Here is a 25,247-nt window from a genome sequence, read left to right on the forward strand (position 1 = left end):
CTCGGATATGGCGTGATAAACTGGGATAAAATACCATTTGTCTTCGATTTTAAAACGTGATAAGATTTTTATTCCAGAATTTTGTTGGGGTATATCATTTAATGTATGTCTAAATAAAACCATGATATGGTATGGCATAACATAGGACATAACACTTTTGGATGAAAGTAACTAAAGCTTAATTTGTATTGTTTAAACACAAATAAAAGAGAATAATTAAGCCAAATATCCATCTTTTAGATAGCAACTATGTCTATCATATTTACTCGATAACTCTAGTCACTTACATCTCGTCTTGTATTATCTACCTATAGCAAAATACTTTTAAAAACAATACAAGTAACCTGTATACATTCTAATTAATGCAACGTCTCCTGTATTACATGCATTACAATACACACGAAATAAAAGGGCCAAACGGCGCTCCTTTCGTCTGGCAAATACGTCAACGACCTCTTCCAGATCGATCTCTCGCTCTTGGTGTATATTCAACAGGGCAAAACCGGACACGCGCTCCGTTCCCATGGTGTTACGGTGGTATGTCTTCACCCGTCTCATTGTACAAAATACCCTTCCGCTGTTGCTGTCGATACTGGCATGCAGAGAAGAGCGAGAAGACATTGCAAGTTTTGTTCTTCTACCCATCTCTTCTGTGCCCGCGGCGTCAGTCTCCAAGTTCTCATAGGACCGCAAAAGCCGTTTGGCAGAGAAGTCAAAGTCAAACGCTATTGTTAGGACAGTTGCCAGCATGTGTTTAGCGTGCATCGAGTCGGAGGCGTGTATAATGGCGAGATTCAACCAGTAGGCCTTGCAGTTAGTGTATATCGCTCTCGCGACGATGGCTTGGATGCGAGCCTGGACCCCCTTCTGCTTCCCGGACATGTTCGACGCACCATCATAACCTTGGCCGCGAATTTCTGAATGTTTACTCCAAAAGCTTGAAGGTTCTCAAGGAAGCCGGTGGTAGACTTGCACTCGGCAAACCCAACGAACTCCTACCGCAGACATGCTTTCTCTGCATCGTAAAATCGAAGGCAGAGAGCCATTTGCTCCATAGTGGCAGCATCAGTGGCTTCGTCCGCCATAAATTCGAAGCAGAACGACTGTACTGGATGTTGGCTGGTCTGCTTTTCCGTCGAAAACATCTCTGTACGGGGCGACATCAAATTAGCAGCCATTCTTAAAATCGCCCGCTTTGTTAACAATCCATTCGGATACATAGTAGAAAACAACGATAAAGCGCAGTCGATAATAATGTTATGGATAGTCACCACCAAAAAAAATGGTAGCAAAATAAAGTCATGTGTATTCTATGAAGTCGAAAAAAAACTTTAAGGCAGTTTAAGTGTTTTCGATATGAAAACACATCTGTCGCATAGAACAAATGCCTAACCCGGGTAGGCATCACATTTTATTGCATTTTTCGATCACTTTGATTTTGTATTTTTTCCAACCAACGTACGCACGTGCGTATTTGCGTATGCCCAGCTACGCCCCTGATGGTCCGTTGTGTACAAGGCCGATTTGACCTAAAATTACTTAGGTTACACTCCATCCTATATCATTGTCAAAAGACGCTCTGGAAAAAGCATTTATTTGTACACGATCAATAATAACAAAACGTGTTTCTCTGATTTGTGTTTTATTAACGTATTTTTTTGCGATATGGAGGCACCAATGTACGTCAAGAGGTTCTCAGAAAGACCAACAAATGTACGTTACAGAAATTTGTATTTTTCGTACACTTAAGGTATCATTACACTAAAAAACTACTACAACAAATTGCATGTTCTATCTATCTATCTATCTATATATACTGTCCAACTCCGCTTTCGGGTATTATCGACTGGTTCATCAGAATGTAGTTTGTAATTTAGTGAACAAGAGTTCCCAGTGCTTTCATTTAAGCAAAAACTGTCTTCAATAAAAACTCGTTTTTGCCAAAACTATTCCTGATTTGAATTAACTGTTGACATTGTGGGCTCTTCAACTCTAGACATTTTCAAAGCCAATGTATTTAAACATCAATAGCATCAAATCAATCTGCACTGTCAAGTACCATATCTTCTAAATGCTCACTCATCCAGATCCACAAAAATGGCCATTTGTGAATATTTAGATACTTCTGTTTTTGGTAATATGTCTTTTGCCAAACTGCATTTGTAATTGCTTTCATTGATTATTTAAAGAATAAATGTTATTTAACATTTGAAGAAGACTGTCAAAAGATAATTTTTTTTGGTAAATTTGAAATAAAAATTCAAAAATAGTAAACAGTATGAAAATATTCTAGTGTTGGAGAACATGCTTATTAATAATTACATATGTACCGGGATTTGTTCTCAGTTTGGAATAAAATATAAGTTTGGGTAATTCAGATATAAATGTATTTGTGTATAAATACTTTTCTTATGAATCATTATTTTGTTTTGCTTTGAAGTTTAAATTTTGACTTGATTATTTACAGCCAAAAGAATTGATAAAATGGAAAAACGAAAGTAAGTCATTTATTTTCTACATGTTATAAGCATGCATTGGTAATTTTTTATTTGTTTTTAGCTCACCTGAGCACAACATGCTCATGGTGAGCTTTTGTTATTGCCTTTTGTCTGTTGTCTGTAGTTCGGCGTCAACATTTACCTTGTTAACTCTTTAGAGGCCACACATGCCTTTTTCTGCCTATCTCACCGGTCCGATAGTCGGACCCATTCCCAATGCCTTATATGCATATTTTTTCCCAATTCTCAAAAAAAAAATCCCATTTTTTTTTACATAGAAGTGTCTTATGACTTATGATTATTAGACTCTATATCTCAATTTTATTTTGTAAATAGTCTAAAAAATATATAACCATAATTTATATGAATTTTATCCAAAATAACTGGAAAACTCCCTGCCCAAATAGTGCTTTTGTCGATGAAAATTATTCCCAATTGGAAGATTTTGCGACTCGAAAAATCCCAATTTTGCTAGGTACTCATTCCCAAAATAGACAAAAAAAGGCCTGCCACATTTATTTTTCTGATCATCATGAAACTTGGTCAGAAGATTTGTCCCAATCAGGGCTTTCCTTTGACCCGAGCTCCCGGGTTTTGACGCTTGAAAATTACAGAAGACCCCTTTTTGACTCTTGAGAAAATTATGTCATGCGTCACATTTGACCCGGGGGAATATACCGACTTGCATCAACGAGATCAAAAGTTGTTAAGACTAAGCGATAATTGACTCATTTAGTAAACGCTAATCGTTAACGCCCGTTTCCAATCATCGAAGCACAAGTCAACCCAGTAGGCGGAGTTTGGTTAATTAAGAAATCTAGTATTGACCAATTAAAACACTGCTGGTTCGATGACGCGTGTATTAACTTTCCATTATTTACCATAGCGTTTGTTATCAGCTGTTTGCGTAAAAGACGTGTATTTAACCCACCTAGTTGCAATAATAACTCCCAGCTATTGACCCTCTGAGCTGTACGTATGTACTCATAAAAGCTCAGAGCATTTAAGAAGAACTATAAACCCACCAAAACAGAATGGACTCATCCGCGTCAGTTTTAATAATATTCAATATAAAATAATAACATCCATATCCACAGAACACCGTAAAGCATATTTTGAGATATTTCCAGAGTATGTAAGAATGTATTTCCAAAGCTGAATGCACCCATCACTGTTTTACTTCATGATTGCTCAGTTCAAAGACGCGCGAAAGTTATGCTGGCATATGTACTGTCTACAACGTCAAATTACACGCTTTGCATCCAAGTTGCTAAACATAACTATAGAACCGATATAACTGAGCTTGTGGCAAAGTGACAATTTTTGCATGAGCTAATTGATTACAAAATACATGTAGGCGTAATAATAGACCGTCTGAGAACGCATAGAAAACGGCGTGTTTGTCGCACGTCTTCAATGAAGATGGCACATGAAATAATTAAAGGGCGTCGGAATTTTTGATGAGATTAAATACGGAGGCACCTTTATCGGCGAGTAGAAATAATTTCCTTTTATAGTTTACCGATTTATATAGGCTATTGTGTTTAGGTACCACCCGTATGTTGTTGTTTTTTGTGATAGCCAGCGGAAATGTTTTTTTTTCCAGATTTTGTTTTTCATTCTTAATTTAATAGCCACGCGAAACGGTCAAACAAAGTTATTGGATAAAGTGTAATTGTGCAAAGTGTAATTGTGCTTGTGCATTCGGAAAATGTCGCAGAGAAACCTTTTCGAATTCGGAGTCGGTAGTAACTCTGAAAGTGTGTGTAAGACACCAACGACAAAGCGTACTTTAGATCTATATGACAGTGCTCCTAACACCCCCAAAGACAATTGAGGAAACCCCTGGACTTAACCAACCAGACCGCATGCGAGCAGACCATCTTCAATTCAAAATGACTGTTAAAAACATGCGTGGTAGATCATTGAAAACAGTGTGTCAGGAATTAATTGACAACCACACTGAGTTATTCCCTGACTTTTGCATCCTGGCAAAGTACATGCTGACACCACCGCTCAACAGTGTTGCTTGTGAGCGTGGGTTTTCCACGCAGAACAGACTAAAAACTAAAGCAAGACCAGGTATGTCCCATGAAAAAGTCGCCAAGCTTATCCGGATCATAGAGGAAGGTCCGGCAGTGAGTGACTTTCCATCCCAGAATGTGCTGCGCAGGTTTCAAGACATGTGCAAGAGAAGAAAGGGATAGTTTGCTGGTTTTATGCTAGTTGTGTGTGTGTGTAGTCATAGTGTTGTTTTATTACATTTTCTTTACTGCGGCACCCAAATGAGATCACTCTTTAAATGCATGAATGATTTATTTATTTGCTCAAATGATTGTTGGTTTGTAGAACATATGACATATTGTTTTGCTGTATACATGAAGTAAATGTTGTATGAGAATACATATTTTGTATGTAAACTTTGAGATGTTGTGTAGGATTTATGACATATTGCTCTCTGAGATGTTGTGTAAGACATGATATGACATATTTCTCTTTGAGATGTTGTTTAGAACATATGACATATTACTCTGCTGTATACATGAAGTTAATGTTGTATTAGAATACATGTTTTGTATTTATTAATCATTGAAATATTGTGTTTAAACGCATAGTGATGTAGTGACAGTAAAATGTTAGAAATAAATGTTAGCATACATGTATCTTTTAATTTGTTGCTTTTTATATTTTATATCTCAGTAATTTGCTTAAATTGCAAAAAATCATTGACTCTCCTGCGTTATTATTAGGACTCTTAGAAGTTTGATTTTGACTCTTGAAAATATGGTCCCAAGAGTCCTTGACTCTTGAGATTTGAGGTCTAAGGAAAGCCCTGTCCCAATGATATATTGGATGAGTTCGAAAATGGTTTTGGTTGCTTTAAAAACATGGCCACCAGGGGGCAGGGCATTTTTCCTTATATGGCTATATAATGGCTATAGTTAAACCTTGATAACACTCTAGAGGCCACTTTTATTGTCCAATCTTCACGAAACTTGGTCAGAAGATTTGTCCCAATAATATCTTGATATCTCAGGTGAGCGACTTTGGGCCTTCAGGGGTGGCGAAATCAAATGTCCGAGTTGCCCGAGTCGTACATTTGCTTGTCTGGGCAACTGATCTTGTTCAATGAAGTTGTCCGTGGACAACCAGTCGGGTGGAGGAATACAAAAAATACATTGAATTAAAGCCGTAATGAATTTTTACAAAACCGGATGTTGACATGCGATTACATTTTCAGTGCTATTTGCAGAGCAATGAAGCTAAAATACAGGCACTCACCTGCGCAGTCATCTCCCTTATTCTATAAGAGACCGGGAGCATGCTGCATTTTCAACATTCTGTCTGACTGTTAGACAGTGCACAGACTGTTTTTTTATATTTTACAATCAGACATTCTATACATGATGGTGACGTCACTAAGTTATTGTCACAAAGATCGTTTGTGGACACATTGACAATCAGATTTAAATTAAAGTATTGAACTAATATGATCAAAACACGGTCTACCTTATTACAGACGACCATTCTATACATAGATGGTGACGTCACTACGTTATTGTCAGTAAGACCGGAGTGTACACAATTACAGACAACTTTAACGGTAAAGATGGAACGTTTTTAAAAAAATCTTCCTCAACAGAGCAGAATTATAACACTAGCTTTGCAAGATTTAAAGTTTGAAAAAGTCTTTATATTGTTTATAATATACTGCTATAATGAATGTACCATGGAAATACAACTATAACTAAAACAAGCAAATACTACTCATTCTAATTAATTCCACATTATTTAACAATACATTAATCAAAAAATGGGTTTATAGTTTATATAAACAATAATGGACAAGTGTAGTTCAGCAACGTACAAGTTAAATTTCTTAAATGGTTGTCCGTGGACAAGTATACTTTTTTGAGATTTCGCCACCCCTGGCTTTTAAGGCCCGCTTGTTTCAAGTTCCTTTTGATCTTCTTTACAGTGCAGATGAAACATTAAGTAACAAAAGTTTTAATGAAGACCATTATTAAAAAAGAAGCGTACTGTACTTATCTACTATTCCATGTATAACAAAATGTATCAACATGATGGAGCCAAATAATAGGTTTTATGTTATCCAAGAAATTGTTATCAAAACATAACATATGTTTTCATCACTTGCCAACACAAATTGTTAAATAATGATTTGAAACATAAATGACTTCAATAATAAAACGATGAACAACTATACATTTGTAAAATACTTCCATCCATGTTTAGATTTATGTTCTGATTTATAGTGCAAAATATTATTTTCTCTGAATTAAAGGATAATATTCTTAATTATGTCATATTTGCAAGTATCTGACTGACTTGTAGAAAAAGCCCGGAAAAGAAAATTAAAGGAAGAAAAACTGCTCGCACAGATGAAGAAGAAAAAGGAAGAAGAACAAGCAGAAGAGACACAGAACATGAAACTGGTGGAGGAGGAACAGACACAGAAAATTAAAGGTACCAAGCTGTCAGTCTCTTAGCAACAGAAAACTTAATATACCAAGCTGTCTGTCTCTTAGCAACAAAAAAACTAAAGGTACAAAGTAGATTGTCTCTTAGCAACAGACAACTAAAGATACTAAGTAGATTGTCTCTTAGCAACAAAAAACTAAAGGTATCAAGTAGATTGTCTCTAAGCAACAGAAAACTAAGGTACCAAGTAGATTGTCTCTTAGCAACAGAAAAGTAAAGGTACCAAGCTGTCTGTCTCTTAGCAACAGAAAACTAAAGATACCAAGATGTCTGTCTCTAAGCAACAGAAAAGTAAAGGTACCGCATAGTGTCTCTTTTGAATGTGGCATAGGCAGTGTTTTTTTGTGTGCCCAAAATTACAGCCTATAAGGGCTGTTTCAACTATGAAAAAAAAACAATTTTTCAAAAAAATCTGACCAAAATTTCCCCAAAAAGATGCCAAACCTTTTCAATAAACTAATCAATTGGTTTACTGAATATATAATACAGCGATATAAGTCTGTAGCACTTTATAATATAACTTTAAAAATGAAGTTAAACATGCACTTATAAACTAATAGAATGCTGTTATTTATAATCATACCGGTATTAAAAATGTATAAATTTCCCCAATTTCGTGGTTTATCACGTTATTTATCTATTTTTCCCAATCTGAAAGGCACAGGCCGTAAAATATGAAGCAAAAAAAAACACTAGTAGGGGATATAGTGTCTGCCAAAATGTTGTTTGGTCGATCCCCACTGACACTTAAGTACTGGTTTTACTCAGGAAACAGGCTTGATGGCGATTTAATTGTTAAACAATCAAGATTAAATAGTTTTAAACTAAATTACTTGATTGCTACAAATTGACCCATTAAAAAAATCTATTTGTCTACATTTTATGTCAAAAGGAAAAAGCAAAAATAGCTGTAATGAAAAGAATTTTACCAAAGCCATGTAAATTTAGCATCACAAAATTTGATGTAGAATCCCTGCCAATATCAGCGCTGCCAATTGGGCATGTAATTTTCTTCAGCAAAATTTTCCATTCCATCTTGAAATTCGTTTTTAGGGAGGGGGTTGATTTTCATAGTATATATGAATTAAAAGTTGAAGACATATTAAAATGAAAAATACTTACGTTCTTATGCAATTTTTTTCCATATCAAAGATTGATGAATATTAAGAAATATTCTTAACCAACAGACTACAAATAACTGAATTTTACTTGACCAATGTCCATAGCAGATCTGCCATCTCTCATGTTCCACATGCAATTGTTCTACTTTGAAGAATCTACTCTGTATTTGTATATGAGTCTGGACCAATGAAAATCTTAATGCATGTGTGTAAAGTGTTGTCCCCGATTAGCCTGCGCAGTCCTCACGACTTTTTCCATTTTAATCTAATTGTGTTTTTTTGGGAAGTCCCTCAAACAAAAATCCAGTAAAGTTGGAGAGTGTCATCCCTGTTAAGCCTGTGTGGGCTCTGCAGGCTAATCTGGGATAACACTTTACACACATGCATTAGGCCCCATTTTCACATAGTATGGATCATATTGTAAATATCCTCCATATGCCATGTGTTTTCAGGCCTGCCATATACAGTGTCAATTGCCCTACCGGTGTCTATCCTGGATAACATATTGTTAATGTTTAAAGTCCTCCATATGCCATGTGTTTTCAGGTCGGCCATATACAGTGTCGATTGCCGTACCGGGATCTATCCTGGATAATGCCCTAACTCCAGAACTGAGGACATATCTTGCTGGGCAGGTAAGTTACTGCTCCTTAACTAGTACTGTAAAATCATTTTTAGCATAGGTGCGTTTACGCACCTATGCTTATGGTATATACCACATTTCGAAAATCCACATCGATTGGTTGCCCTTTATGAAGCCTTACCTGATCAAAAATCAGACGAAATATCTATTTAATTTAGTATATGGTCATTCTTACAAAAAATATTTTGAAACGTTTTTCTAACGTTTTCTTCCAAGAATATTGCCGACACCGTTTTTAGTGAATTTTTCTAAGACCGTTTTATGTCAAAAAATCTTCTTATAACCTAAAACAAATTTCGTTCGTAAAACAATTCTATCTGCACTATAAATCTCAATCTCCTACGCAGTGGCCTCCCTTATACTAGAAGTTACTGACCGGGCGAAGCAAGGGAAGTAACTGCTGTGAGGAGTTTCTATAAAAATCTGCATTCAGAAATCTGTTGTGCACGTCTGCATCTAACGCTTACCACAAGTTTTACGACAAATTCTTGACGCAGACGAATAGGGTAGCGTCTATTTTCATTTGTGAAAAGAATAGTTCGATACAGATCTGTCCGTGCTTAAATTTTGAAAGGCTTGGGTAATTATTTTTCATAAGCGTTTCAAACACTGATGTAAATGGAAAGATTATCTATTTAAATAGTCGGTAATTGTTTGAAATTATTGATTTGAGAAATTCGCGGATGGCGATATCGAACTACATTATACCACGTGACGCCATTCTTCCCTGTATCTTGCACCTATGCTTTTAACGCCATCGGCGCTCTCGTTACTTTTTGGACCTTAACTTACATGTACATTGGTTTCATGGGATGACCAACTACAAATTTTAAACAAACACATATTAAAATACCTGATGCAAATTTCTCATACATTTTTTAGAAATCCACACATGTATGTGTCAACAACAAAGTTGTTTGTGAAAAACCACAGTATTTCATGCCGATGAATGTAAATGATTTTACAGTATTGATAAATCATGATGATTCCATTGAGTTAGAAATGAAAAGGCTTTGACTTTAAGACAACTTTAACCATGTTTTATTTTATGAATTGAAATATTGCTTTGCTGTAAAGATTGGTTACCGCACAAACTCTTGTATTGTTCTGGTCTCTGAGTAGAAACATTTCAGAAGTTGATTTAGTTTTTTCTTTCATTCTTGGTCGTAATGGTATGTTATTTTTTGTAAATCAATGTTTATTAATAATATTTATGACAAGTTTTACTAAAAACTTACATGACCAATTATGTGGTTACTTGTTTTCAGATTGCCAGAGCTGCTGCAGTGTTCAATGTGGATGAAATCATTGTGTTTGATGAATCTGGATACACTGAAAAGTTTGTCTTTAAATAGAATGTCTATATATAGTATGGCTAAAAATAGTATGGCTTAAATAGTATGTCTGTAAATAATGTGTCTATAAATAGTATGTCTGTAAATAGTATATCTGTAAAAAGTATGTCTATAAATAGTATCAAAAAGATTCTATTGATATTTTAATTTAATTGATATAAACTTATAATTACATAAAAATATGGTATTTTAGAACTTTCCTTTTTCGTCAATCGCGGTTGACGGTCCCTTTAATATGTTAATAATATGTCTATAAATAGTATGTCTATAAATAGTATGTCTATAAATAGCTTGTCTGTAAATAATATGTCTATAAATAGTATGTCTGTAAATAGTATAGCTATAAGTATTAAGGCTATACATTTTATTTCTATACATGTCTGTGAATTTCATTAAAATAATTATTGTTTTCAGCAGATAAAGTCTTTACTGCACATTCCAGATGACTATGCTCACATAATTAAAATTATGTATTATTCGGAGTCATTTTAGTTTATATATTTTAAATATACTGTAAAGTCATTATTTTTTGTGAGACATTAATTATCATTGTTATCATTGATTTTGTTTGGTCACCCATAAACAAATTTCAGTTTCCAATGCAAAATTAGTTGTGTTTTTTTCGTTTTGGCAAAAATCAGAAGTAAACAAATGTACCTGTCCACTAATTATTCTTTGTTTAAACCACAAAATTTCATGCCCACTAATATTAATGATTTTACAATATAAAAATAATTTCTTGACAAGGTCCACGGACGGTGAGTTCAAGGGTATTGGCAAACATGGTCATGGAAATGTGCAGCTGGCGCGGATCCTGCAGTATCTTGAGTGTCCACAGTACCTAAGGAAAGTTTTCTTCCCTCAACACAAGGACTTGCAGTATGCAGGTATTGAAGCATGGGCAACATAGGGGTTTTTCATTTTCTTTTGAAAACTGCAAGAATTAACTTCCTGGGCTTGGATGATTGTTTCTGTTATCCAAGGTTAAATGATGGGAATAAAAAAGTATTTGAGACTTGCTTGGGGAAAACTAGACATAATTCATGTGTGTCAAGTGTCATTCCAGATTAGCCTGTGCAGTCCGCATAGGCTAATTATGGAAGACACTTTCTGCCTTGACTCTATTTTGTCTGAGGAGAGACTGCCTTTTAACAAAAAATACTATAATAGTGGAAAGTGTTGTCCCTAATTAGGCTAATTTGGGATATTAGGTAGGCAGGTTTACAACTTAGAATTTCTGTAATATTACAATTATTAGTGTTAATATAGACTTTATTAGTAAATATCTTAGAAACAACGACAACTTGCAACATCAATGGGTATTCGTCATTTCTGTGACAAGTAAAAAACTTCATCCTTGTTTGTGAAAGTGATAAGCAATTGTAAGTTTTAGCAAACAGAGCTTTAATAGCGAGTTTCATTATAAACTTATAGAAACAACATATTATTAAACATTATGGGACATATTGTCTGGAATAGGGAAATTTGAACAAAAAGCGTGACTGTCCTGCCAAATTCAGGACATATGGCATGCAGGATCATGGCCTAGCATCAAGAACGTACTTGAGTCATTATTTTTACACAAATTTGATTTTGTTGTTGTCAATTTTTGAGATGAGTAGACCCATCATGCTCAATTTGGTGTTAATGAAACCTTTTTTGAGTTTTGAGTGTGAGTCAGGCCTGAGTTTAAGGAGAAATAAGTGTATATTATTATCCCTCGCCAAAGGTGGACGGATGTAGAATTAGCTTTGTCCATCCTGTTCATCCGTCTGTCAATCTGTTTGTCAGTCTGTCACAAAATTTTTAATTGGTGGTGAGCATTGAAATTGTTGATGAGCTGACTGACATTCTCAATACTCAGCTGACTGACATTCTCAATACTCAGCTGACTGACATTCTCAATACTCGGCTGACTGACATTCTCAATACTCAGCTGGCTGACATTCTCAATACTCAGCTTCATGGAAACTCACAGCACTGAAATTGTTGATGAGCTGACTGACATTCTCAATACTCAGCTTCATGAGCTGACTGACATTCTCAATACTCAGCTTCATGAGCTGACTGACATTCTCAATACTCAGCTTCATGGAAACTCAAATCTCTTCCTCAAAGTTGAGCCAAAACAAACAAGAGAGAACATTCTTGGATACTGTGCCCATGACCCTGATTCCTATCTTATGCAGCTTCCGCTTTCTCTCTCCAGGTCTTTTGACCCTTTATCGCTTAGATACGTATTTTAACCCATTTTTTGTCCCTTAGAAAGTTTTAGTTTAATTTAAGACCTATCTTATTAAATCAAGTTTTAAAGGCTTCATTGCGCATTTTTTCTTCCTTAGAAAGTTAAATTTAATTTAAGACCTAGTTAGCGAGGCTGTTTTCGGAGAAAACCTGAGCTATTGTCATAGCCAGCTTGTCTGTCGTCCGCTGTAGGGGTCATGCTTAAACCTTAACATTGGCTCTAAAATCAAAGTGCTTCCACCTACAACTTTGAAACTTCATATGTAGATGCACCTTGATGAGTTCTACAGGCCACACCCATTTTTGGGTCACTAGGTCAAAGGTCAAGGCCACTGTGACCTCTAATATCAAACTTTAACATATGCTCTAAAATCAAAGTGCTTCCACCTACAACTTTGAAACTTCATATGTAGTTGCACCTTGATGAGTTCTACACGCCACACCCATTTTGGGTCAATAGGTCAAAGGTCAAGGTCACTGTGATCCCTTATATAAAAGTTTAACAATAACCTTAACATTGCCTCTTAAATCAAAGTGCTTCCACCTACAACTTTGAAACTTCATATGTAGATGCACCTTGATGAGTTCTACACGCCACACCCATTTTGGGTCAATAGGTCAAATGTCAAGGTCACTGTGACCTCTAAAACAAAAACAAAATAATTCTGACAAGCTTTCGCAGCCGAGCGTGGCACCCGTTATGCGACGCTCTTGTTTTAAAGTCTTCTTATCCAACCCTTAGATACTGATGAGCAGCAAGCAACATAAAATCTGAACAGACTGTGAGTTAGTCTCAGGCTGTTCTGGTTTTATGCTGTTTGCACATGGTCATTTTCACTTTGTTTCTTATGGGGGAAAGGGTTAAACCCCTTGTTGAGATTAGCTATGTATCGGGAATCTTACCACTGTCTGTTTTGCAGGACTGTTGAACCCCTTGTATTGTCCTCACCACATGAGAGCCGAGGAGCAGACCCCTTACAGAGAGGGTGTGGTCCTTAACAAGCCCCCTAAAGAGGGGAGGGGCTCCTTCGTAAATGTTGGTCTCCTAAAGGTAGGACAGCAAGAACAGCCAGATTAAATGAGCTAGGCGTGAACAGAATGGCACCCTGCGCCTTTGGCCCCCACCTTCTCTTTTAACATTATTATACACCAAATAAATGTTGGTTCCTTAAAGGTAGGACCAATTCTTAGTTTAAACCTATTCATTTTGGCTAGATTGCATAGAAAGCCATAGGCTTATAGGAAAAGCTCTTGAGTACATTTCCTGGGCCTAGAAATATTCTTGATGTCACTGGGGGAGATTCAAAGAACGCTCCTATCGTGGGGATCAATCCGTGACCTCCCTGTCGCAAGGCAGGCACCATATCAACGCTAGGCGGTCACCATATCCAAAACACCATGGCGACCAATTCTTACACTAAGGAATAATGAATAGACTTTAAACCAAGAAAAGTACATCCAGCGTTTGAATACATGCAGGCAACCAGTGGTGTTTATGTCCGTAAAAGAATATTCTACATGAAGATTGAATAAAATACAGACAGTAAATGCCAAGTTTGACTTAAAACTTAAGCAATTTTTGAATAATCAAATTTAAAGAACAGGCTTTACTCTTAGACTAAATTCTAAGAAATGGTTGGTGAATACAGGCACAGGAAGAACGGCCAGTTTCAATGAGCTAAACCTGAACGGAACGGTGCTTTGTTCCATTGGATCCCACCTTCTTATTTTACATTATTATACAGCAAATGAATTTTCAATGAATTTAATAAGTTATTACAGTGAAAGTAGTTTTGATAAATTCAATATTTTTTAATGAAAACAAAATTTGTTATTTAACATAAATTATGTACAAAACACATTTTATAGCAAGCTGAAGTGCCCTTTTAACAAAAGAGCACCCTGCCTTTATCGAATCCTAGCTAGAGCACGGATGCAATTCTTATGTTAAAAAGGGAGAACTTCATTGTAGAAATCAGAAAAGGCTCATTTGGAAATGTAGGTCACCTTAAATGTAGGTCACCTTAAATGTAGGTCACCTTAAATGTGGGTCACATTAAATGTAGGTCACCTTAAATGTAGGTCACCTTAAATGTAGGTTACCTTAAATACGGGTCATCTTAAATGTAGGTCACCTAAAGTTTTGCAAATTTATTCAAACAGGTATTATCAGATAATAGTAAACTTAAGATACGTTAAAAACATTATTATTTAATGGATATTAGTTTTTGTTGACTTTGTGGGTAGACCAATCCACGAATTTAACACAAATTAATTGGAAAATGACCGACACAAATTCTTTTTTATCTTTCTTGAAATCCATCAATTTACATGTCCATAAAAAAAGATATTTAAAAAACAACAACATGCAATTTCATGCTGAAAATATCAAGTATTTTGCAGTATTTTTTAAGAAAGTGCATACAACAACTATCTGTGAATTTGAATATAATTGTAATTATTTGAGTAAATAAACAATAACTGTTTTTAAATGTGTACAGTTTTTCTTATAAGTTATAAAAAAATAACATCCAAATCAACAAAAATTACTTACATTCGAGGAAACAGTATAGAATATTTTCTAGCAACTATTAAGCCGGATTTTTTTATAGAATAGTGAAAGCTGGATTTTGTGAAAGAGGTTAAATTAACAATATGTATTTTTAAATTGCATAATTCATGCTTAAATGCATTTTTTTTCTATTATATTTATTATATTTTGAATAGAGATATGGTGTATTAAGTAATAAATATATTTTATTTTTTTAATGCATTAATGCCTTATATATGCTGTTTAATGTACATACACACTTTTACATATTATTTTAATTGTTTTACATGGTATGTAAGGTCAACTTCTTGTATTTAAAATTGAAGAAAAAAAACTGTACCATTATTCAAGTAACCTCTGAGATTATGAAATAACTTGAACAAGTGATTCAATGAGCCTAGTTTTGGGAAAACTGGGCTTAATACATGCACAGTCTGCACCGGCTAATCAGAAACAATACTTTTCGTTTGCACTGGATTTATGTTGAAGAGAACTCTTTTAAATGAAAAATTCTTTACAAGAAAGGTGTTGACCCTGATTAGCCTGTGCAGACGGCGCAGGCTAATCTGGGACCGCAATTTATGCGAATGAGTTTAACCCAGTTTTCCCAGAACACTTCTTAAATGTTATTTTAAATCGTGTATTTTCAGGATTGCCAAATTGACAAACATCTGAAGGCCGGGCTGAGGGTTACCGTGAAAATGGATAACTCTACGTGGGGTATGTGAATTACACAAAACTGAACATTTAAGCCTCGTTTATTTCATGGGCGTAAAAGTGTTGTCCCAGACATGCAGGTTCAACACGCATAGGCTAAGCAGGGAGATAACCTTTTGCCTAAACTGGCTTTTTTCTTAGAAGAGACATACTTTTAACAAAAAGAAGGATAAAGGCGGAATGGCACTTTACTTAAATGCACGAATCTTGCCAATGTGAAGGTCGAGGTCCAATCGGGGTCATGAAAGTCCAACACTGAGTCTCACTGTCAAACCTTGTAACCACAGTAGCAACCACATTTTTGACACCATCTTGATGAAATTTGGTCAGAATCTTTATCTTAACAATATCTGAGCAAAGTCCAATCTTGGTAATGTGAGTCCCAACAATTAGGTATTCAGGTCGAATCTTAGAAAATTCATATTGCCACTCTATAAGCCACATTTGTAATGTAATCTTGTTGAAACATGGTCATTATTCCCACGCTTTTTGAAAAGCGTGGGGATATTGTGGTTATCTCCGCCTTCTGTCCGTCTGTATGTCTGTCTGTCGGCCCGTTCTGGCCACTTTCTCCTCCTACACTATAAGCACTAGAACCTTGAAACTTACACACATGGTAGCTATGAGCATATGTGCGATCCTGCACTATTTGGAATTTTGATCTGACCCCTGGGTCAAAAGTTATGGGGGTTTGGGTGGGGCCGGGTCAGAAATTTTCACTCATTTGTTTATGTTATTTTACATTAACTTCTTTATTTCTACACCTATTTACTTCAAATTGATACTGAACATCTCTTATGACAATACGGTCAATCTCAACTATGCATGGACCCATTACCAACCCTGGGGTGCCCCGCCCACATAGACCACGCCCATCCAAAATTGCCTTTTACTATAATTTCTTCATTTCTACACCGATTCACTTCTAGTTGATACTGAACTTCTCTTATGACAATACGGTCAAACTCAACTACGCATGGCCCCATTACCAACCCTGGGGCGCCCTGTCCACATAGAATACACCCACCCAAAATTGCCTTTTACTGTAACTTCTTCATATCTACACCAATTCACTTGTACTTGATACTGAACTTCTCCTATGACAATACGGTCAATCTCAACTATGCATGGCCCCATTACCAACCCTGGGGCATCACACCCACATAGACCACACCCACCCAAAATTGCCTCTTACTATAACTTCTGCATTTCTAAACCGATTCACTTCTAATTGATACTGAATTTTTCTTATGACAATACGGTCAATCTCAACTATGCATGGCCCCATTACCAACCCATGGGCGCCCTTGGGTCAAACATGGGGCGTGGGGATACGCGTCGGCCTCTGCCGCGCCATTTCTAGTTATCTTTATCTTGACAATATGAAGGCCTGGTATCCATCCTCGTTAAATCGTGTCAAAAACTAGGTCACTTAACCCTTTCAGTGCTGGAACCGAAATTTAAAGGCCTTTGCAAACAGTTTGGATCCAGATGAGACGCCGCAGAACGTGGCATCTCATCTGGATCCAAACTGTTTGCTGTTCTTAGAGTATTCTTTGAAAAAAAATCGAAGAAAATGCTTATTTTAGCTATTCAGCAGACGAAATTTTAGCAGACGAAAAATTTCCCAGCATGCAAAGGGTTAATCTGGGATATCAATTGAAGCAGAGTCCCGCTCATTTTTTGTATGCAAGCATTTTGGAATTTACTCAATTTTGACTCCGGCAAATTATATGCCTTGCATCATTTGAATGCAAATGTTACCATAAATGCTAAATTAATGATTTATTTAATATAATACAAATTGTGTGGAGATCATGCAATTTGATTTAATATGTATATTAAGAGAAATTTACAGAGAATTTAAATAGTAAGGGCATACAAACTAGTATGCTTCAATTTTCAAGTTTACATTGAATTGACTCCTGATTTTCAAAATCTATTGAAATCCGTCATTAATTACAACTGGTGTACCTTGACCTCTTTCTGATATGCTGTTTTGGTATTCAAAAACTGTATGTATTTGTTTGACTTTTCAGTTTAGAAAATTACTTGCTTTCATCTATTAAAAAAACTCACAAACACAATAAAATATGTCTAAAGTTTTAATTTTAGCTTGCCGAAACTTGAAATGTTTAACTGTATTTGCATTCATCTCCAATTCCATAAAATTTCTTTATCTAATTGCTACATAAGAATTCATCTCCAATGAAAAGCTCCTTTATTGCCAAATGTGGATTTATCACCCATTTAATAAAGTATCTGTAAGTAAAAGAATTTATGAGCAGCACAATATGAGGGGCCTTTTTACAGATTTTGGCATGTTTTGAAGTTTGTCATTAAATGCTTTATATTGATAAATGTAAACATTGGATCTAAAACGCTCCAGTAAAAAATCAAGAATAAACTTTAAAAAAGGAAAAAAAAGTAGCCCGCAGCAGGGCTCGAACCAGTGACCCCGGGAGTCCTGGAGTGAAAACCAATTAGACGGCTCGACCAACCTGCCAAGTATCTGTAAGAGACGTATTTTATACTTTATATAAGCAATCTTCGTAGGTTCACAAAATTAAACGACAACAACAGAACTCTCCAAATTATTCAATCGTTTCGCGGTGCAACGCTTTATAATTTTCAGGTTTTTAAATTGTCAAAAGATGCATATAATGGCTATATTAGACCATGGTAAATGTTCAGTATTACTGTTTCCTCACAAATATCATAACTAAAACGAAAGTTTGCAAATCTGAAATAACTTTTTTCAATTTTGTCAATTTACCAAACCGTGAAATGATCCCTTTAATGCACGTGGGCGAAGTGTTGTCCCAGACAAGCCTGTGAAGTGTGCAAAAGCTAATCAGGGACGAGGATAATAATATTTGACTCATAAATTATTAAAATATACAGATTGTTAATTGAATGGGTGATGGAATTGTTAAAATATAAAAGATTGTTAATTGAAGGTGATGGATTTCTTTTTGGTAATAAAGTGATTTCTTTGAAAGGGAGATGAATTCTTATGTAGCATTAAATAAATTTTTTTAAAGGAATCTTTAACCCTTTCCCAACTCAGAAGCAAAGAATAAATTGCTATGTCTAAACAGCATAAAACCAGAACAGTCTGCATGTTACTCACAGTCTGTGTAGGGTTTATGCTGTTTGCTGCTCATCAGTTTCTAAGGGTTGGAAATGAAGCCTTTAAAACTTGTATCTAGTAAGAAATGTCTTTAATTAAATATAACTTTCTAAGGGACAACAAATGCGTCAAAATATGTATCTAAGTAGAAAAGGGTTAAGTTCTGAACATTTTTATAGGTCAAAATCGAACGACTTGCTTTTTCATTGAATAACCAGAATGTGGCCAAAAACTGTTGAAGTACTATTACATAATGCTTAACCCAATTATATATCAATCCCAATATAACACAGATGGAAAAGGGTTAAAGGAATCTTAAATGAAGCATTAAGCCCAGTATTCCCATAGCGAGGCCTTTATTGCCAGATCGGAAGAACGTGAAAGGTGTTGTTGTTCCGCCCAGCCAGCCCCGGACTCACCAGGGCTTGTACTGGGGCTACACCGTACGCTTAGCCAACTCTCTCGGGACAGTGTTCACGGAATGCCCGTACAAGGAAATGTATGACCTGACGATTGGAACATCAGACACTGGCAAGAGTGTTGACGAGTTTGAAGCTCCCACTAAAGAGTTCAGGTAAATACTGAATACAAATGTAAATATCATTGTTAGTCTCCTACTGGTGAAACCGCAGAGGGACTTATTGTTTGCGCTCTGTGTGTCTGTCAGTCTGTCACACTTTTCTGGATCCTGCGATAACTTTAAAAGTTTTTCATATTTTTTCATGAAACTTGATACATAGATAGATGGCAATATGGAGATTATGCACGTTATTTCATTTTGTTCCTATGTCAAGAATTCTGGTTGCTATGGCAACAAATAGACTACAAATATTGCTGAAAATGGTGGATCCTGTGTAGGTAGGGGACTTCTATTGCTTGGCAATAATCTTGTTGTTTTTAGCTCACCTGAGCTCTACATGCACATGGTGAGTTTTTGAGATCGCACTTTGTCTGCTGTTCGTTGTTCAACGTCAACATTGGCCTTGTTAACACTATGGAGGCCACATTCTTTGTCTGATTTTCATGAAACTTGTTTAGAAGATTCATCCCAATGATATCTTTATCAAGTTCGAAACTGGTTAACGTGAGGTTAAAAACTAGGTCACCTGTTCAAATTAAAAAAAACGCTTGTTAACACTCTTGATGAGTTTGAAACTTCAACTAAAGAGTTCATGTAAATACTTTGACATTAATTTTTTGTTTATTTCATTGGTTGACCTTAAGACGTTTTATCTATGAATGGATGGCAAGACATCACTTTAAATTCCAAGAAACAATTAGTTTAATTACTGCAATATCATTATTATTCGTTGGACTTGATCTTTCGATGATTTTGTTGGTTGATAGATCAAAGAAATTAACACAAACACATCGAAAAATGACAGACACAAATCACTTTTGTATCAAAATCAGAAATCCATGAAATTACGTATCCTTAAATGTTATTTTTTTTTTTAACATGGCATTTTTTTCTTACAAATATTGATGATTTTACAGTACAGGACTGCCAAAAATTTGCAATTGAAGTTTTCCAAATTTTATTTTTGTAAATACCAACATTCAGTTCATCTCCCAAAGCCAGAAGTATGAGTTGAACCTCATTTTTCTAGCCTGTTTGCATCGAGCACACACTAATAGTGATCTGAACAAAACAAAACTGTTTGACTGGTTTTACAGGCACGTGTTGATTGTGTTTGGCGGCATGCATGGTCTATCAGCCAGTCTGGAGTGTGATGAAACACTGGATATGGATGATCCCAGTCTGCTGTTCCAACATTACCTGAACACCTGCCCCGGGCAGGGGAGTAGTACCATCAGAACAGAGGTAAAATATTGTCTTATAACACTGTACTCTGTGGTATTTATTGCTTTATTTGACGTCATGATATTGAGGATATTTGTCTGTTTCTGTAGATAACAAAATCAAGTCATTTATTTTGGCCTCGCTTGGGAAAATGGTACTTAATGCATGTGTGTGAAGTGTGAAGTGTGTGTGAAGGGTTATCCCAGATTAGCCTGTGTGGATTAGCCTGTGCATATTTGAATCCATCGTGAGCAAATATTTTATAACATTTCGTTTTGAAATTTTTATTTATTTTGAGTACCAACAGTTAAGAGCTTGTTATAAAGTCTCAAATCATCAAATCATTAAAACAAAATTTGTCTTTGCAAACTACAAATATAAAAATGTCCGTCTCAAGGGCAAAATTGACTCAAGGGCAAGTAACCCTATGGGTACATTTGGCTAGCTCAATAAAACTGAGCCTCACTCTGACAAAACAGGGCTAAATGCATGTGCATAAAGTGTCATCCCAAATAAGCCTGTCATTTTTATGCTCCCCCAAAATTTATTATGGGGGCAGCATATAGTTGCCGCTGCATCTGTCTGTCTGTCTGTCTGTCTGTCTGTCTGTCCGTCTGTGCACAATTTTTGTCCGGGCTACTTCTCAGCAACTAATGACCGGAATTCAATGAAACTTTATGGGAAGCTTCACTACTAAGAGGAGATGTGCATATTATCAGCGGGTTCTGGTCGGATGATTTTTCATAGAGTTATGGCCTTTTGAAATTTTTGAAATTTTCCATTAACTGTACATATAGTGCAATTCTTGTCCGGCCTATTTTTAGCAACTAATGACCGGAATTTAATGAAATGTTATGGGAAGCTTCACTACCAAGAGGAGATGTGCATATTATTAGCGGGTTCTGGTCGGATGATTTTTCACAGAGTTATGGCCCTTTGAAATTTTCTATAAAAAAATTATTGTCCCCCCCAACTTTTGTGCCCTCAAGAGGTTTCCTTTTATCTGAATATATAGTGCAATATTGTGACAAAAAAAACTTTGGGGAGCATCACCCGTCTCCGACGGTTTCTTGTTTAACTATTGTAAACAATAAAAACGTCTTTGTTTCTTTCAGGAGGCCATCTTGATAACCATGTCTGCATTACGACAAAAACTGTTTAGCCGACCAAAAGCCAATGATGACACTTGATGAATGGCATGTATGGGGTAAAAAAATGGAATATCAGGAAGATTAAAATGACATGTTTGGCAGAAAATGCAATATCATGGTGTTATCAATGGAATATCATTGGTTTAAAAAGAATATAATGAGGTTAAAAAAAGAATTTCATAGTTAAAAATGGAATGTCATTGGGTTCAAAATGGAATATCAGGCATTTCAGGGACCTATATTTGTTTGTATAGGTCCCTTGGCATTTCAAGGATTGTTCACAGAGCCGAAAAAGCAATTAAAAAGTAACACACATGATGTTTTTTTATAATACATATAAAAGTTGCAACATGTTGAAGATTGTGTTGGAATAACTTGTCAATATGTATATATGTCATTCATGCATGCAATATTACACATGTTTGTTATTGCAATATAAATAAAATTAAATTGAAATAAAACTAGAATTATATCGCGTTTCACCATTTCCACGTGCAAAAATATGGAACCACACTTACCCAACGTGCTAAAGCGTCCAATAGTCAGGGATGAATGATTTTATCGTGAGCTTGCATAGAATGTAGTCAAATGATCGTATGTAAAAATTTTAATCAATATCTTTACTCATAACTGAGATATTCAAGTTTGAAGAGTGATGCGTTAGAAAAGTTTCCAAGTGTACAAAACTACATTATGACCGTATTATGCCATTTATCAATTTTGTTTCAAAAGTGAAGTTTTAGTTTTTGCCACAAATCGTTTGATTGATACATCTGAGCCATTTTAAAAGTTAACATCCTTTTTTAATCATTATGTTTAAGTTGAATTTATTCAAGTATTTTGTTATCATTCGAATGTCCAAGTATATTAATTGTTTTTGGTACCACATATTTGTAAAATGATTAAGAAATTTTCGCCGTTTTCATTCATCTTTCGTTTATTAGTGTGTTTTTTTTTCGCCGTGTTCAGTCATATATTTTGTTTTTAGTTGGGTTTTACGCCGTGTTCAGCGATATATATTTTTTTAGTTGTTTTTTTTCGCCTTGTCCAGTCATATCACGGCGATACACTGTTTGATGCCCTAGAGTGACTTACATACGAATAGAAAAAGTATGTTTGTAAAAAACAATTGTGTTTACAGAGATCGATGCTCATTTATTGAGAACAATTGTGATCCGACTATCAGAATTCTGGGCTATTGTTTAATAGCGTAGACATTAATTAAAGAGGAATTCCTAAATTTAATTGCCGGTTAAAGCCGTGTTCCGTTTAAACGTTTTCATCGATGTAGTAATTAATTCGACGTTTAACGGCCATTATACAGATTTCTGATCGAAATGTATCGATTTGTTATGTAGATTTTAAATACAGTAGGCTTTTAACTGTTTGCCCGCCTGAATAGTTGTTTGCAGTGAAAGGTATATGTAGCATTCTGTTTAGAAAAGAACATTCCGAGGTTTGCGTGGTAAACCATTGTAACTGCGTAATCAATTTACTAGTCAACGAAAAGGAATATATAAAAAATGCTATGTCAACACGCATTTGTCAAAAAGATCCCAATCTACACATAGGTATGTTAAGATCCGATGGCATAAACCCATTTATGCCTAGCGTCTAGAAAAAAGGCCTTGACAAACAGCGTAGACCCAGATGAGACGCCGCATGATGCGGCGTCACATCTGGGTCTGCACTGTTTGCTTAAAGGAATTTCCGTAAGAAATATTCTAAATAAAAAAATTAATATACTAGACATCCCTAATTTTGGAAATAAATTGTTCCAATGTAAAAGGATGGGAACGTCCACTTGGCATAAATGGGTTAATTAGGAACAAACAGACGATTCTCAGATAAAGTAGCACCACTCGGGTTGTACAGAACTTCCGGCTGTTTGTTAGCGCAGTGATTTCCGGTAGCATGTGACTTTGGTTGGTAGTCACCATACCGGACAGATGGGGTTTCCTCCGAGTATTCCGGCTTACCCACAAAACTCAATGCTACAAGAAATTACTCAAACCCAATAAACTCAATCGTTCTTCAAACGCCCTTCCTACTTTTGTACCTGTGACCATTCCACAGTTTTTATAGCTGATTTTGAGTTTAGGCATATATTTGCAGCTTCTTAAATATGCTTTATTTCAGTAAACTTCGATTATGTTTCTGCAAATATGACAAAAATATCATTCATCTACCTTATGACATACAGGATTAGACACCGTGCAGTGCAATGTAGTTATACACCGACTGATAAATCCATTTAAGGAGCAGACATTTAATCTGGCATTTATTTCGTTAACTTAAACCGATTGCGGGTCAAAAGGATTATTTTCTTTTCCTATAACGCAGACATTGACAATCTACATACATCCTCGTTGAACATATATGTTAAACATGAATTGACGTTATTGTTATTTGATATGCGATACGATAATTGCTTGAACAATAACATGTTTACGAAAAAATATCCCTAAATCATTCAAGTTGAAAGCCTTTAACAATAATTGTCAATAATTAAATATTTTATTTTTCATAATCGGTATTTTCCCTTGCGTTGAAAGGGCATCACAGTTGACAAGATGGTAGACTATTGTTCAATGTTTTTTATGTCATACTTAATTGTTCGTGTTTCCCTCAAATTGTATAGAGTGCCTTCAAAAATGACCTTAACAGGTTTGATTGAGTCCCAATTTACGGAACTCGATATGAGCCGCGCACCATGAAAATGGGTCTTAATGCTTGTGCGTTTAATGTAATTCCATATTGGACTGTACAGGTTGCACTGGCTAATCTGGGACGACACTTTTCGCTGTTATTGTATTTTTCGATTAAAGGAAGTATCTTCTTGCTGAAAATCCAGTTTAGGTGGAAAGTGTCGTCCCTGATGGGCCTGAGCGGACTGCACAGGCGAATCTGGGCCGGCACTTTGCGTGCATGCTTTAAGCCCGGTTTTCCCAGAGCGAGACTCGTACATATTACGCAACTCCTATACTTCCTACCAGCAAATTAATGCCATTAGTCATATTAAAAAGCAAAACACTTTCCAAAAATAAAAGACATTTATTGTGTTAAACAAACACAATAACTACCTTAATTTTAGATTATAAAACGAAGTAACTGATATATGTGCATTTCTATTAAAATTTTCTTACAAAGAACGGCTTTCTATTTAAAGCAATATGATGTTTTTTAATTGAAATGTTCGCTGCGTCGCATGGACGCAATAGGCAGTAAGAAGGTATATAATATACAGAAGCAAATGTCCATGCCCTACGGTTTTAATCACCCAAATTAATTTTTATGGTCACGACGCTCACTTGTTGTTGTTGTTTTTTTTTTATATTAAATGACTAAAATATATTAAATTATTATGATAATGCGTTTTGCTTAAATCCGTGTATACAAAGAAGTTTCACGAATTATAATTTAATTTTATGCCAAAAAAATGTGAATGATTAATATGCTTCAAAATTGAGGACACACGAGAGAATGTACACCAACAAAGTGAGGACATTTTTCAAACTGAGGACTTA

At 35.5% G+C, this 25,247-nt stretch overlaps 1 protein-coding gene across 1 annotated transcript; it reads left to right on the forward strand.

The window, feature by feature from the left end:
* Positions 1-1,576: 1,576 nt before the first annotated feature.
* LOC127847301 (putative methyltransferase C9orf114) lies at positions 1,577-22,150 on the forward strand. Its single transcript, XM_052379142.1, has 11 exons — positions 1,577-1,713; positions 2,468-2,498; positions 6,855-6,986; positions 8,669-8,757; positions 10,034-10,104; positions 10,868-11,007; positions 13,285-13,415; positions 15,566-15,635; positions 19,132-19,339; positions 20,443-20,590; positions 21,685-22,150. The coding sequence occupies exons 1-11, from the start codon at positions 1,666-1,668 to the stop codon at positions 21,757-21,759; spliced, it is 1,143 nt and encodes a 380-aa protein (XP_052235102.1). The 5' UTR covers positions 1,577-1,665; the 3' UTR covers positions 21,760-22,150.
* Positions 22,151-25,247: the final 3,097 nt, after the last annotated feature.

Source organism: Dreissena polymorpha, chromosome 10 (genome assembly GCF_020536995.1).
Source record: "Dreissena polymorpha isolate Duluth1 chromosome 10, UMN_Dpol_1.0, whole genome shotgun sequence".
Taxonomy (NCBI): Eukaryota; Metazoa; Mollusca; class Bivalvia; order Myida; family Dreissenidae; genus Dreissena; species Dreissena polymorpha.

Excerpts from the sequence above, each read along its gene's own strand:
- LOC127847301 (XM_052379142.1), top strand. The coding sequence starts at position 1,666 with ATGGAGGCACCAATGTACGTCAAGAGGTTCTCAGAAAGACCAACAAAT. Across the intron at positions 8,758-10,033 it reads GGACATATCTTGCTGGGCAG|ATTGCCAGAGCTGCTGCAGT; the intron begins GTAAGTTACTGC and ends ACTTGTTTTCAG. Across the intron at positions 19,340-20,442 it reads GCTCCCACTAAAGAGTTCAG|GCACGTGTTGATTGTGTTTG; the intron begins GTAAATACTGAA and ends CTGGTTTTACAG.